We start from the raw sequence: 16,105 nt of genomic DNA on the forward strand, positions 1-16,105 counted from the left end.
ATAAATATTCATTGTATATAAAAAGTACCAGTCATATAACTCACCCCATCAGCAAAGAAGCTCTTGACTCTCTTCGGCAGCCTCCTGTTGGAAAAACAAAGCCCGTGGAATGACATCACTTTCGACCAATGAGCGGTTTCTACGTGCGCGTGAACTTACGAGAAAACTCGGCCGTCGTCCCGGAAGACGTTGAGTCCCTCGTCGCAGGACTTGGAGCGCTCGGCGGTGACGGCTAGAAGATAGGAGGAACGGCGACCTGATTTAATAGCGCCTGCCCAGCGACGGCACCAAACAGTGGAGATGTGAAGAAAAGAAAGAAAAGGAAAAAAAGGGAGGATAGATGGATGGGATGGAGGAAAGAAAAGAAAGAATGGTGATGTAATGCTAATGGCCGTCGATGTCGGATTGAGTGACGATGGGGTGGGATGAGTGAGCAAGCAAGCAGGAAGATGGTAATGACCTCAGGTGTACTTCTTAAACGCTGACATTTGAACCTTCCAAAATAAAGTGTATCATCTTAAACTGCTTTTTTTTTACATATGCAAAACTGTGGCCAGAATTACGATGCAAGCATGCAAAATGCCCCCCAAAAAATGTCCAAAGTGCAACAATTCAACAAATCAATAAAATAACAATAGTAATAATAATAAAATAGTACTATTTACTTAAGTACTTAATAGTACTTAATAGTACTAAATAAAAAAAGTACTTGTAAAATACAGTAAATAAAAAATGCTAACAGGTTAGTGACTAATTGCTGGAACACTATTCTTTGCTCATGGCAATACACCATTACTAATTACTGGAAAAAAATCCTTGGGTTGTTTTCATTCAAAATTAAGTATGGTTTACTCAAAGGCTGTTGACTAATTTATGGAAAATAAGTACTTCCCTTGATACAATCATAAACTATTTGATTACTGTATGGCACATTCTTCCAAGGAACAGACGAAAATATTAAAAATCATATGTGGCTGTGGTTTACTCACAGGGTGTTGACTAATTTATGGAAAATAAGTACCTCCCTTGTTACCATCGTGAACTATTTAATTACTGTATGGCACATTCTTACAAGGAACAGACTAAAATATTAAAAATCATTTTCATTTTCAAGTTAATTACCTCTGTGACAGCAACGCTGTTAAATTAGTTGAGAAACGTTGAGTTAAAACTATTCGAAAGAGGGGAAATTATTGATGCGCAGAGGATATCGGTTCCAGGGAAATGCTAACAGGGTACCGACTAATTGCTGGAACATTATAATTGCTTATGACAAATCAATGACTTTCCTATCATATCTCAAGAAATAGTCAGTGTCTTTTTGGTATGGGTATACATTAAAAAGAAATAAAACTGCTCAAATCAAACATACAAATAAAAAAATTGCACATGGCTCAACAGAAAAAGGAAATCCCTTGATTTGACTGATGGAAAGATATTTCGGCCTAGCTAAGCAAAGGTTCCTTCAACATCACACAAGCTTCTTTTGCGTGAAAAGAAGCTTGCAGCATTTCAGATGCAAGCGTTGGTGAGGTGGGGTGGTTGGGATAGAGTGGGATGGGGGGGGGGCAAACTCACTGCAGTCATGTGAGAAGAGCCTAGTGGCGGGAAAAGTGAAGGTAGGAGAAGCGGGGCTGGCAACCGTGGCGGGCGCCGAACTTATGCCACTGGAGACCACCGAGGACGCCGGCACGTGGCGGGCGCGCAAGTCGGCGCTGGGGCTGGTGGGCTCATCTGTGGGAAGGTCGGGGAAAGATGGAGCGGCGGGAAGAAAGGAGGAGGAAGAGGACCAAGAGGGGTTAGGTGTTAGGAGGGAACGGAGGAATTAAGAGGAAGGGGATTTTTTTTGGTTGCCTTTTTCGCTAAGAAGAGGAAGAGTTTGCATCTTGTGTTGTTCCTCAACTTGAAGATAGAAGTAAAAATGGTGCCGCGAGAGTGGCTGACTCTGCAGAAGCTCCTGTATTTTGATTTTCTACTTCTTCCTTCCCTTTACTCTCCCTTTCATAACTCATATGAAATGTAAATGTATCCACTGTGAGACTAATAAAGGCTAAAACAATCCAAAAAAAGCAGCTAGCTTTGTTGTGCTAACATTGCTACTCCAAAGTCAGTTCAACTTAATTTACAGTCACTCACACGCAGAAAACGTTAACCTGTGACTGTAAAGTGTCCGTGATAGTTTTGAAAAGTGCTTAATAATGAAATTTATTATTATTATTATTATTATTACAGTGTTCAGTTTCGACGGCAATTGTAAATAAAAGATTGATCACTACTTGTGAGTCACCACCAGAGGGCGCAATTGACTCATGCAAGACGATTCCCGTTTATAATAATAATAATAATAATAATAATAATAATAATAATAATAATAATACATTTCATTTCTAAGCGCCTTTCAAAACTCTCAAGGTCACTTCACAGTCACAGGATAAGTTTTTTTTCTGTGGGTGAGCAGCGGCACTACATGCACCAGTTTTCACTCAACCCAGAAGTAACTCAAATAGATAGCAAGCTAGCTAATAGCTAACAAATAGCTAGCGAATAGGTAGCAAGCTAGTTAGCTAATAGCTAGCGAATAGATAGCTAATAGCTAGCGAACAATTAGCTAATAGCTAGCGAATAGATAGCTAATAGCTAGTGAATAGATCGCTAATAGCTAGCGAATAATTAGCTAATAGCTAGCGAATACATAGCTAATAGCTAGAAAATAGATAGCCAATAGCTAGCGAATAGATTGATAATACCTAGCGTTTAAATTTACTTATTACCAGGCTTTCAAAAAAAAACATTGTCCATCTAATAATCTACTGACATGGCGACTGTCGGTAGCACACAATAGCACTAATACATACCACCATCATTCTTAAAAGGAGACAACAATAAATAAATAAAACCCACACAACCGGCACATTTGACTGACAAGGGCAGACTAGCTGCTACATGTTAAAACAACAGAGGGCAGCAGAGAACAGCAAACTGAAATTGTCCACATCAGTGGAGTGCAAGAGACTAAAAAGAACACACAAAAAAAAAAATCCCAATCTGAGGAATCTGGTTGCGTTTACCGGTCAGCCCAGAAATAGCCGGGCTGTGGCTTTAAGGAAGGTCTTCATTAAGCGGGACGGCCCTTTGCGAGGGAACACAGAAGACATGCCAAATCCACATTGTCCAACAACAAAGACAGGTGATGCTGGATTTAGTACCCTGGGAGTGAAACGCTTTGGAATTTTCCCAGGGGTAGAATTGAGATGTGTGTGCCATGTAACCCTTGGTAATAATTGTGTCAACAATCTAAAAAAAAAAGGCTTGAAACGGGAACAAGTTCTGCCTGTTGACATTGTAAAAACAATAAAAGTCTAGCGGTTTGATGAAGCCCGAAGAGCTGACGTGAGACATTGAAATTGAAACGACACGTTTGGGGAAAATCACGGTTCGAACCCTCAAGATTTACATCCCCCACCCAAAAAAGACCTCTGTGTTTCTCATATTCACATTTTCACCAAGAAGCGCTGTTCGGATTACAATAATAATAATAATAATAATAATAATAATAATAATACATTGTATTTATAAGCGCCTTTCAAAACTCGCAGGTCACTTTACAGTCACAGGATAAGTTTTGCAGTGGGTGATCAGCGGCAGCCACACGCCGTCAGCGTTCACTCCACCCGGAAGTAACTCAAATAGATAGAAAGCTAGCTAGCTAGCTAAGAAATAGCTAAAAAATAATAAAAAGAATAATACATTTCATTTATAAGCGCCTATTTAAACGTTCAAGGTCACTTTACAGTCACAGGATAAGTTAGATAGCTAGCTAGACAGCTAGCTAGATAGGTAGCGAATAGATAGCAAATAAATAAACATAGAGGCAAATAAATCAATTAATGCGTGCTTGACAATGTGGATAAAAGACAAAAGGATTAATGCGATGTGTGCTCGTTGTCTTTTTTTTTAAATACTGGATTTGTTTCCTGATTGTGCTAAACTGCAATGGTTCCTGGAATGATTGAAGTCTTAAAGGACAACCGACACCTGTGGACAAGTTGTGTCCATAATTTGTAAAATCACTTCAAATGACTTCTACTCAGCGCATTTTACAAAGATTCCACCGCATATAGCTATATTTTACATTTTAAGACTCACGCTGAATATTCAGGAAGTCTTGTTTTCGAGTTGATGACGATGCCCTAAGTGACGTCACAGAGGGAACGCCCCTGACCGAGAAAGTGACACACAATGCATTTTGGGTACTTTTTTTGGTTTGAAAACTTTGTGTTGATCCGTGTTGATGGCAAAATTAGAAGGAAAAACACATAAATAACGCGATGGTGAATCGTTGTGTGTCGCACCAACACTACCAATTGCGGTAACACCATAAAAGCGGACACACATTCTCAGCAGACAAATCAGCCCATTTACAACGGAGCATGTGCGCCCTCTTGTGCATTTTCTGGGACGCTACATTGGAGTTCAGACGACTCGAATTGATACGGAAGGACTTCTTTAATCGATTGCAAACATTTATGCTTTCCTCTTCAGAACTATTTGAATCATATTCATAACTGGATGAGTAACAAAAAAAGCATCTTGTCTTCATCTAAACTCTGAAGGGATTGTTTTGATTCTGGAGCAAGGCAGTTTGTGGAGGATCCTGGCGTGACGTCACGAACAAGGGGGCGGGACCTTCCGAAACACGCCATTTCCGAGGTCATTTTGAAGCAGTTTTGGGACACTTTAAGTCATTTTTATTGGTGTTTTGAATTTGACTAAAAATATCAGCCTGCACGTTTTGAGTATTTTTGATGCTTTAAAATGTTTTTCTGATGTCAGTTAGGAAACAAAAAATTGGTGTCGGTTGTCCTTTAAACACATCGCAATATATCTCTAATTAACTGTGTTAGCACAGACCGCTGGTTTTATAGGCCCTACTATAACACCGCCGTGGGTCCCCAATCAAGTTATTTTGGTAGCTTTAATTTTTGGCAGAAAAAAACGGATGCGCCTTATATACTGGAAAATACGGTACTTTATTTTAAATGAGTGGTAAATAGATGTCCGCAAAGCAAAACAATAGCTGCATCAAAATCGGGAGCAATGTTCTATGCTGCGAAACCCCAATGCTAATTTCCACGGGAACGCTCGTCTCTGTTGAGAGGCGGATCGCATAAGCGAGTCAATGGGGAAAACGTTTGAGTTTACGGCGGTTTAACGTGGCGGGACTTGCTATGTTTAAGCAAGAATGCGTGTCGTCGCAGTGACTCCCGGGTCGAGTTTTTTTCTACGATTCAAATGGCTTTCTACAAGGTCGCAAGGGCCTTATCAAGAGTTAGCTTGAACGTCAGCCAATTTGGAAAGATTGTAATTGTTTTTAATCGTTTGGTGAGACGAGTGAGTCGAAACTCTGCGTAGTTTTCTGCCAATTTAGTTGCGAGCTTGGACTTGCTGAGGAAAAATATGCCCTGTATTATAGTTATCCAAAGAACCGCAGGAATCAGCCTGTTTTCATTGCTATCATTCCTTTCATGCAAGAAAAAAAAACTACAGTGAGACCTCAACTTACGAACTTAATTGGTTCCCAGACAGAGTGTGTAAGGCGAAAAGTGTGTATCTAAAAAAAAAAATCCCATAGGAAACCATTAAAATGGGAATAATCCGTTCCCGGGTTTCCATAAAATATACTTTTCAACTAAATAAGCCTTAAAACTACACACAACATACCTTATTCTATGTATAATAAATGTGCTATTGTATTGCAATGAAAGAAATACACTGCATTGTATCATAAAGTCACTTTATTTACATTTGTGATGGTCATTTATGGCTTGATGGAATGGCGTTGGAGGTCGAAGGTCAAAGGGAATTGCATGAGGACTGTAATTAAAGAAATAAACTGTGCTGTAAAATAAAGTTTTATTGACCTTTTTGATGGTCGTTGATGGCTTATGGAAGGAGAGTCACCTTCCATAAGGACTGTTGGTGATGTTCGGTCGCGTGCTTTCGCCGAAGATCACTACGCCAGCCGTGGTGGGTGTGTATTATGAAAATAGTGCTTATTATAAGGTTTAATTTTCATAAATTTGACGTTTGTAAGACGAAAAGTTAAGGTGTTTGTAAGTTGAGGTCTCACTGTATTCACTACTCAAGGTGTTCTAAATAAATTACAACCATGTGTATCTGACTGGTGGTGACATCGTAAGGGAAACAGAATTGCGGGAAAAGATTTGTATGCCAAGAAGTAAAAAAATGATCCATGCAGGAAATTTTGATCCCCATGTATTAAGAAGGAGAATGGTGTTAACTCATTCACTGCCATTCTCGAATTTATTTGGGACTTGAAAAAGTGATTTTGTTGGGGTTTAGCTTTTTCTTGCTTGGGGTGCCGATAAAGCGCTGGCTAGACCTCTGGTTTTTTTCCCTTCCACGAGGGGGCAGAATTTCCCTTCTTTCCATGTTAACGCTTTGTTCCGGCTTCAGCTGTTGTTCAAGCGCTATAGAAACCGCTATGTATGTATTGCATTGTATTTTGCACATCCACCCCCATTTCAAACTCATATAACTCCAGACCCATATAATTTAGGAATTAACTCTTTGTTCGGGTTTTGTTTTTTTTTTCTTGCGGGGGGTGCCAATAAAGCGCTGGTCAGACCTCTAGCAATGTTTTTTTCCCTTCCACAAGGGGGCATCATTTGCCTTTTGTCCATATTAGCGCTTCATTACAGCTTCAGCTGTTTTTAAAACGCTATATAAATCAATATCTACAATAGGTATTGTCTTGTATTTTCTACAGCCGCCCCCATTTCAAGCTCATATAACTCCAGACTCATATAATTTAGGAATTAACATTTTTTTCTGATGAAATAAGAGAGTCTAAGGTTTCTTACGCTGCATTGAATGTTTATGTAGTCCTAAAACTCAATATGCTGTGGGTCCTGGAATTTGAGTGACAATCACAAAAACCCTGGCATTGGAGTGGACACGTTTTTGCACATCGTCTGGCAGTGAATGAGTTAAAAAGTATCCGAGATGAGAAGCACAAACTTACCAATAAAAGGGATGGACGCCAGCGAATCGTCCTGTAAGGAGACGAGGTTGCCATTGGCCTTAAACGGAAGCGTGTCTCCGGAAGAACTGGATGTGGTGGCCGAGTCCGGGGGTTCCGGTGAAAACAAAGAAGGCTCCAGGCCGTCCGTAGGCAGCGCGTAGTGAGGGTGCCGCAAACCGTGGGCATTCCTCCGTCCGCTGGGTGGTTTTTGGCGCATCACCACCTCTTGGGTCTGAACCGGCACCTCCGCTGACCCCCGTTCGTGGTTGGTGGGCCGGTAGGCTCTCTCTTGGGATTCGGGCGAGGTGCAGGCAACCGGCGCTCCATCTGGCGGGCTGGTGTTCCAGTTCAAGTGGGGGCCAGAATATGAAGGGTCCCTGAAGGAATGGGCCTGCTGCATGATGCGGCCGGTTTTACGGTAGAAGGAGGGGCTGTAGCTGCGGTAGCCCACCGGTTGGTCGTCCACGCTTTGGCCAGGAGGAAGCCGCCTGCTCTTGGCGGGGGCCTGCTGAGGTTGAGGCGGGGAGTGAGTTTGCGTCGGGTGTTTGGAATGAGGCGGCGAGTGTCGGGGCTTCTGGGGGGCGGGGTGAGCCCCACCGTGTCTCTGGTGGACGTCAGTTCTCGGGGGCGGTTTGGGAGGTTGGTTCCAAGACGCCAGGCCGGTTGCAGCTCGGTCCGGCATCTCTAACGAGCGTCCGTGGCTGTCAAACTGCGCCAGCAGGTTTTCCGAGCGGGTCCGAGTGTAGCCGGAAGCAGGGTGGGCCCGATCGGGACCCCAGTAGGGTTCTCCGTGGGGTCCGATTCCCGACAGCAGCGTGTCCTGGGAGGCGCTGTGCGGCCAGCCGCCAGCCCGTTGCGAATGCCTCCTGGACTCGCTGAGGCGGTCCTGCGAGTAGCTACGTTGGCGCGCTTGCGTGTGGCGTCCGGAGCGCTCGGGCATTTGGCTGCGGTACCATTCCGAGAGCGCCTGCTGGCGACGTTCGCTTTGCCCGTGATTGACGTGAGGCAGCGGCGGGCTGGTCCAAGCCGAGCTGCTGGACTCGCGCGGTTGGGCCTGCGCGGAGTTGGCGCCGTGGACGTGATTGGGGTAGTGGACCTGCAACGGGCTGGATAAAGGACCCCCCGACGAAGATGACGACGAGTACGAACGCCCTCTGGTTTGCCCCTGAGGCTGCTGCCTGGTCATGCCGTACTGAATCTCCTCCGTGCGGTGGGCCGGGCTGCCGTGACCGACGCCGCCCGGCTCCACCGAGCGCCCGTCTCGCCAACCGGCGGGACCGCACGCGGCGGAGCGGTTGTCCAAGGGCGACGAGGGACTGGGGGAACCGGGCCAGCGACTCCAATTATCCAGCTGGTTGTGACCCATGGGGGCGGGCGGGGGAGCTCCCGCGGGTGACATGATTTTGGCGCGAGGGTAGCAGAGGGGTGGCGGTGGCGGGAGGTTCTCCGCTCCCCCTGAGAAAGGATCGTTGCCGGTCAGGTAGGCATCTTGGGAGTACGCCTGGAAGGACAGGGAAGGCGGGTAAGGTGGCGTTTGCACAGGTGCTGTTTTCTTACGTGCCGTGAACAAGTTTGACAACAAAACAAGACGCCGTACGCCGATACGCTCAAAATGGCCAACGGGTTCTCAGAGGAACGCAAATAGCTAGCGAGGAAGTCACAGCGCAAAGAAATTTATGTTCACGTTAGGCTCGACTTACATTTTCTCCAACAAATGCTTTTTATCGACGGAAAGGTTCCTGGTTCACAAAAACAAGCTCCAACTTGTCATCAACACAAAAAAAAACCACAGTTACCAAAAGCCCTTTTTTGTGTCGGATATATCCAATCTTGTCTACCCTTGTGATTATTTCACTGCAGTCTCTCTTGATCTTGTTTTCTTCTCTCTTTTTACTCTCTCTCTCGCTCACTCTGAATGTCACTCCACCCAGTGGGAGTGCAGGAGGAGTGATGTCATGCCAGGAATGCAGTCCATGCAGATGACGAAGAAGGAGTTTGGATATGCAAATTGTTAAACTGGCAACGTTTTTTTTTTTTTACTCAACTGGACCAAATATTTTAGACGAACTTCTTTCTTAGAATACACGGTCGTTAATTAGGAGCAAAAAAAAAAATGCCAACTCGTCCACTAAAAGGCACAATAACAAATAATAATCCCCAAATTAACTTTCATTTAAGTATTTCCATATACACTTATTTTTTGAAAACGACATACTGGCCATTAGCAAAATATTCAATTGACTTTTTGTCCACTTGGGGTCGCTGTCCTCGTATTCATCATCTGTGATTTTGAATGTGTGATGTAAAAAATATACTGTACAGGTGTTTGTTCAATAAAGCGTTTGAATGCAGTGGCTCCTCTCTCCCGTCAAATTGGCGTTTTCGTGTTTATTATGTTTGTTAAAGTCATTATAAGTGCCTTGCACGCTGGGTCGGAGAGGACAGTAAATTCATCTGTGCTGTATGTCATGCATATTAGCGACTTTGACTTTGATATTTGACAATAAAGCTGACTTTGACTTGAAACCACAAAAAAGTGAGCCAAAATAAGGCGGGGGATGATTGTCTTCTATCATCATACATTTTATTTGTGCTGAGGTGAACTTTTCACACAATTCAGTTTTTTTTGTCATGGTGATGGTGGCTAGTTTGTGTTAAATAAATAAATGAATAAATAAATAGCTTGGTAGAGAGCTAGCTAGGTAGAGAGCTAACTAGGTAGAGCGCTAGCTAGGGAGCGACTAGCTAGCTATCCAGACATCTAACTGTCTAGCAGTCCAGACATATAACTAGCTAGCTATCCAGACATATAACTAGCTAGCTATCCAGATAGATAACTAGCTAGCTATCCAGACAGATAACTAGCTAGCTAGATAGATAATGAGCTAGCTAGCCAGATAGATAACTAGCTAGCTATTCAGATAGATAAGCCTAGATAATAGATAGCTAGCCTAGCTAGCTAGCTAAATAGCTAGCTAGATATCTAGCTAGTTGGATCGATATCAAGCTCGCTAGCTAGATATCTAGCTAGCTAGATATCTAGTTATCTACATAACTAGCTATCTACATAACTAGCTAGCTATATCGATAGCTAAAAAGCTAGATAGCTAAATAGATCAATAGACAAAATACTCACACTTACCAACTGAAGCACATCTTCATCCTTTGGCATAATAGAGAGCTCCAGCATGCTCTCACTGGTGAAAAATATACGATATCGCATAAGTCAATATTTCCTTTATTATAGAATGATTTTGCATAGAAAAGGTGACAAGATGCGGTGGGTGAGGCAGGTCAAATTGCACATCAAAATGCATTTTAATCTCTCTGTGCGTGTAAAATACAATGCTTGGGGGTACTTTCTTTCAGCAGTTATTAGCGTGCGCATCTTCTGTGTTGATTTTGTGACTCTAAACACAGCGTGACGAGTGGTCTCACCTGTTCTGGATGAGGGCGATCACCTGTGAGTAAGTCCTTCCCAGCACGCTTTCGCCATTCACTTTGACCAGACGATCACCTGATTAAAAAAACACGCATTTTTGCAATACAGCATTTTTTTTAGGAGCCCCCCCCCCCATAGTTGCTTATAAAATATATTCCATCAAATTCTCTCTTTATAGTTTCCTCACATTTTCACCAAAAATGCGCCTAACATTTAACATTTCTTTTCGCATGCCCAATTTATAAAGCAAATGGGGAGCAGACTGAACGTTGTTTTGGCTCACCGGTACAAAGGCCCGCTTGGTGAGCAGGACCTTTTTCCCGCACATTTTTCACAAAGATGGTGTCCATCGGCTCCAGTCGGCCTTTCTGGTAACCTGCATGTAAAAAAAAATACATAATGAAATAAATAATGACGATGAAGCATTTTTATTATTCATTGACATTTTTTTTAGGTGCACGTCTGCCATGTTAGCTGTAGGGGGCGCAGGGATGCTGCAGAGTGGAAGTAATGGCTTGATGACGTCATCGAGCAATTTATCTGGGTTTAAAGATCCCGTTTGGGACTTTTTTTTAACCACCGTATGACTTAAATTAATCAGAATCAGAAAGAAAACCTTTATTCGTAAGAACAACAAAAATAAAACTGAAAGCCTTTTAAGAATAGATAAAGTGTCATTTTCCCGAATCTGTTTTCCAATTGTTTTGTTGATATTTAAAAAAAAAAGAAAAAAAAAGACAGCTCACCCCTCCCGTTGCCATTCTCCTCATCCTGAAAATAGAAGAATGTACATTTTACAAAAATGGTATCTTGCCATGGGTGCCTTTTTTTCCTCCTCGCTTCATTATGAAAAAATACAGGGCACGAAGCACTAAAGCAGCCAGAGTCAAAGCTTAAATCAGATTGATTGGTGATGGACAGTCACCAAACAATCTGGTGGCACATTAAAAAAAAGATTTGAGGATGTAATTGCTGAGTTGGAACATCACCAAAGTCTCTGAACACTATTTGTGAGTTGTAAGAAAATACATATGCAAAATATCACGCTGTCATTATGGGTTGTTGTGCGTAGAATATTAACTCATTCACTGTCGGACGATGTGAAAAAAATGTTTCCACTCTGCTGCCAGGGTTTTTGTCATTTTCCCTCAAACAGCAGGACCCACAGAATATTAAATTTTAGGACTACATAAACATTCAATTCAGCATAAGAAACCTTAGACTCTCTTCTTTCATCAGAAAAAAAATAGTTAATTACTAAATTATATGGGTCTGAAGTTGTCGGAGCTTGAAATGGGGGCGGGCTGTACAAAATACAATACAATACAATACAGTATATACATATCGATTTATATAGCGCTTTAACAACAGCTGAAGCTGGAACAAAGCGCTAACATGGACAAAAGGCAAATGCTGCCCCCTCGTGGAAGGGAAATACATAGCCAGAGGTCTGACCAGCGCTTTATCTGCACACCCGCAAGAAAAATGAACACCTGAACAAATTCGGGAATGGCGCTCCAAGTCACACTTTTCAATTCCCGAATAAATTCAGGAATGGAAGCGAATGAGTTAAGGTATTTTTAGTCATAGTATTTTTTTTTAATCGGGCTCAAAGAGAATGATGGATGCACTATATATGATTTAATACCTGTTTTTTTGTTCAAGCAGATCCAACTTAAAACGGCTTTAGAATTATGCAACACGCACACGCACACACACACACACACACACACACACACACACACACACACACACACACACACACACTCGCGAGCTGAGTGGACAGTTTCTGGTGAGGGTGAGTGTGGGCTGACTGCCGCTTGGGTTTTGGGCCTCGCTGAGTGGGCTCATTCCTGACTAGCTGCACACAATGCTGTGGGTTGAGGCTTTACAGGCACAGAGTGAAGACCATATAGCCCCGGAGAACTGAAGACCATCGGGTTGATATATCCACAAACTTTCTCACCCAATGGTTGAAACAATGTAGCATTTTATGAAATTCTCATTCTGTTTCGAGAACAGATTTCAAAATATAAATCATGGCTTGGAATATTCGTTTGAAATTATTGTTTAAGATTTGTCTATCTGTGTTTCAAGCCTTTGCGATCCGGCTTTGAGAAAAGTGCGGCTGCCTTTATAGCAGATCCTGTACAGTGAGACCTCAACTTACAAACACCTCAACTTACAAACTTTTTGTCTTACAAACGTCAAATGTATGAAAATTAAATCTTATAATAAGCACTATTTTCATAATACACACCCACCACGGCTGGCGGAGTGATCTTCGGCGGAAGCACACGACCGAACAGCACCAGAGGTTAAGTTACCAACAGTCCTTATGGAAGGTGACTCTCCTTCCATAAGCCATCAACGACCATCAAAAAGGTAAATAAAACTTTATTTTACAGCGCAGTTTGTTTCTTTAATTACAGTCGTCATGTAATGCGCCTCTCTTTCCAAACAGCAATTCCCTTTGACCTTCGACCTAAAAACGCCATTCCATCAAGCCATAAATGACCATCACAAAAGTAAAAAAAGTGACTTTATGATCCAATGCAGTGTATTTCTTTCATTACAATACAATAGCACATTTATTATACATAGAATAAGGTATGTTGTGTGTAGTTTTAAGGCTTATTTAGTTGAAAAGTATATTTTATGGAAACCCGGGAACGGATTATTCCCATTTTAATGGTTTCCTATGGGAATTTTTTTTGAGATACACACTTTTTGCCTTACACACTCCGTCTGGGAACCAATTAAGTTCATAAGTTGAGGTCTCACTGTATTTTGTTTTTCTACTTCTTCCCTTCCTTTCCTTTCCTTTTACTTTCACCACTTTGCTGCTGTGAAATGTAAATTTCCCCATTGCGAGACTAATAAAGGCTAATCCAATCCAAAAATGTCCGGGGCCATGGTTCGGGTTGCAAAATCTTAATGTGTTCAGTTCATATGTGGCCCAAAGATTGTAGTGATGTTCCCCAGGGCTCAATCTTAGTCCCACTACTATTTTCTCTAGATATTACTAATTGAGGTCATGGCTTGGATGGCTTACATTTTTATATAGATGATATGTGGTGTTTATTATTTTACTTTATGTTAACAGTTTTGTTAAGCGTTTCGTTACAGCTTTAGCTGTTGTTAAAGCGCTAGATAAATCAATTTGTATTGTATTGTATTGTCCTCTGTCCGTTTTTTAGAATTTACGCTTGAGAAGAATCAGATCCATCTTGTGCATTTATTTTCGAAGAACACATGTTCTCCATTTGATCCCCGCAACACCATTGGCCGAGCCGCTTCGTTCTTACTCTGCGTAAGATAAACCTAATTGCGGCTCTGTAGCGCAGGGTCAACGGGGTTGAAACAAAAGTTTAAGCGAGTCTTAACACTGTAAGGAAAGAAAGACTTTTCAAGCCGTAACAATAAGCGGTAATCGGACCGCATGTGGAGGTGTGTGGGCAAACGTCTCCAGATGTTCAACTCCGAGTCATACGTAGGTTGGAGAAAACAAGCCGTCTATTATTACACTTTCATTGAGCTGCCAGCTGCCTGTTGAATGAGGGTCCTTGTGCTGGCGACGGTGCTGCTCGCAAGCGTGCACGACCAGGCCACAATGGGACAATAGATGCCACAGCTCCTCTGCCTCCACGGTCACATGATGGAATTATTGATTTTTTTAGCGGTTTAGGACAATTGCAGCCGCAGACATGAAGCAGAGATTTATTTATTTTTCTAATTATGGTTTTAAGGCACAATTAACTGGCAGACGATGTTCAAAAATGTGTCCATTCCAGTGTCAAGGCTTTTGTTATTGTCACTTGAATTGCAGGAGCCGCAGAATATTGAGTTTTCGGACTACATAAATCAGGGGTGTCAAAGTTGTTTTGTAGTTGTGGTTTCCTCTCAAGGGCTGTTATGAATTTGGGGAAGCAATTAGAATGTTTAATCCACTCCACATATTACATATAGAGCGCACAACAAATTAATGAATAACTAGTTTTCAAATCTGAAGTCAAGAATAATGACTGTTATTGTGGTTTACATACAAAAATATGACATTTTGGTTAGGATTTTAGCAAGCATCATGGAATTTCACAAGTTTGATTTGCTTTCGCGGGCCGAAAAAAAATGATGTGGTGGGCCGGATTTGGCCCCCGGGCCTTGACCTGTGACATAAATACATTGTATTCAATGCAGCGTAAGAAAATTTTATCAGCTTAACTCATTCACTGCCATTCACAAATTTACTCGGAAATTGAAAATATGACGTAGAGCGCCATTCCGTATTTGTTCGGGTTTTGTTTTTTGATGATTGGGCGCCGATAAAGCGCTGGCTATGGCCTTTGGTAATGTTTTTTTTTTTCTTTTCCACATGGGGGCAGCATTTCTCTTTTTTTCCATGTTAGCACTTTTTTCCACCTTCAGCTGTTGTTAAAGCGCTATATAAACCAATATATATGTTTATTGCAATGTATTTTGGACAGCACCCCCATTTCGAACTCAGATAACTCCAGACCCATATCATTTAGGAATTAACTCTTTTTTTTTCCTGATGAAAGAAGAGAGCCTAAGGTTTCTAACGCTGCATTGAATGTTTACGTCATCCTAAAACTCAATATTATGCGGCTCCTGCAATTCGAGTGACAATGACAAAAACCCTGGCACTGGAATGGACACATTTTTGCACATTGTCTGGCAGTGAATGAGTTAATTAGAAAGCGGGATCTTTTTTTTCGGATTTATTTGCATCATTGCACACTATCAGTTGAAATCAATTGAACTGAGTAGGCGTACTAACGTTTTGTTAGGCTATGCCACTCCCCTGTGTGGGCGTGGTTAATATTGGAATCATTGAATTTTATGTTTGGGATTCAAAACCTGGTATTTGTACAAAAATAGCTGCACCTCACCTTGAGGGTGGTGTGCAGGCTGGACTCCGGCGGGTAGACGATGAAGTGGCGCAGGGTGAAGCCGAAGCCCTGCGAGTTCTTGCGGAGGAACAACGTGCGTGGGCCCTTCCACGCCGCGCTGATGCCCTCCCTGCCCGGCCGGGACGCCATCGGTGGCCGGGGGTTGTTGTCGGCGGAGGGCGACAAGAGACCATCCCTTCGCCCTTTCGCCTGCATAGACACAGAAGAGATGGTATTTACTGTATTTTCCGGTGTATTAGGCGCACCCAAAAGCCCTGATTTTCTTTAAAAGATGACCCCGCGCCTTATATGAGAAGTCACAACAGGTCTCGCAACTCCTGTCAGCAGCCACTCCATTTCCCCAACCCTGTAGAAGAAGTAGTGCGTAACCCCAGCCTCTACTGTAGCGTCTTATAATGTGATGTGCCTTATATTTGGAAAACTGATATATTGTTTTTACATATTATATTTGGACAACTTTTTTCATTTATTGAAGGTGTAACTTATATATGGAAAAAGTTAGAAAATAAACCATTTGTTGCGGGTGCGCCTTATACAGTGAGACCTCAACTTACAAACACCTTATCTTACAAACTTTCCGTCTTACAAAGGTCAAATTTATGAAAATTAAACCTTATAATAAGCACTATTTTCATAATACACACCCACCACGGCTGGCGGAGTGATCTTCGTCGTAAGCACACGACC

At 42.3% G+C, this 16,105-nt stretch overlaps 1 protein-coding gene across 1 annotated transcript in view; it reads right to left on the reverse strand.

Annotated features, from left to right (window-relative positions):
• The window catches only part of arhgap23a (Rho GTPase activating protein 23a), a 38,080-nt gene that overhangs the window by 12,438 nt on the left and 9,537 nt on the right, over positions 1-16,105 (reverse strand). The window contains 9 exon segments of the mRNA XM_089018353.1: positions 45-84; positions 160-271; positions 1,579-1,734; positions 7,046-8,546; positions 10,182-10,242; positions 10,484-10,562; positions 10,771-10,863; positions 11,234-11,258; positions 15,398-15,607. Of these exon segments, the coding sequence (XP_088874479.1) occupies positions 45-84; positions 160-271; positions 1,579-1,734; positions 7,046-8,546; positions 10,182-10,242; positions 10,484-10,562; positions 10,771-10,863; positions 11,234-11,258; positions 15,398-15,607 (2,277 nt within the window).

Source organism: Hippocampus bargibanti, linkage group LG17 (assembly GCF_051943395.1).
Source record: "Hippocampus bargibanti isolate YZ-2025 linkage group LG17, ASM5194339v1, whole genome shotgun sequence".
Taxonomy (NCBI): Eukaryota; Metazoa; Chordata; class Actinopteri; order Syngnathiformes; family Syngnathidae; genus Hippocampus; species Hippocampus bargibanti.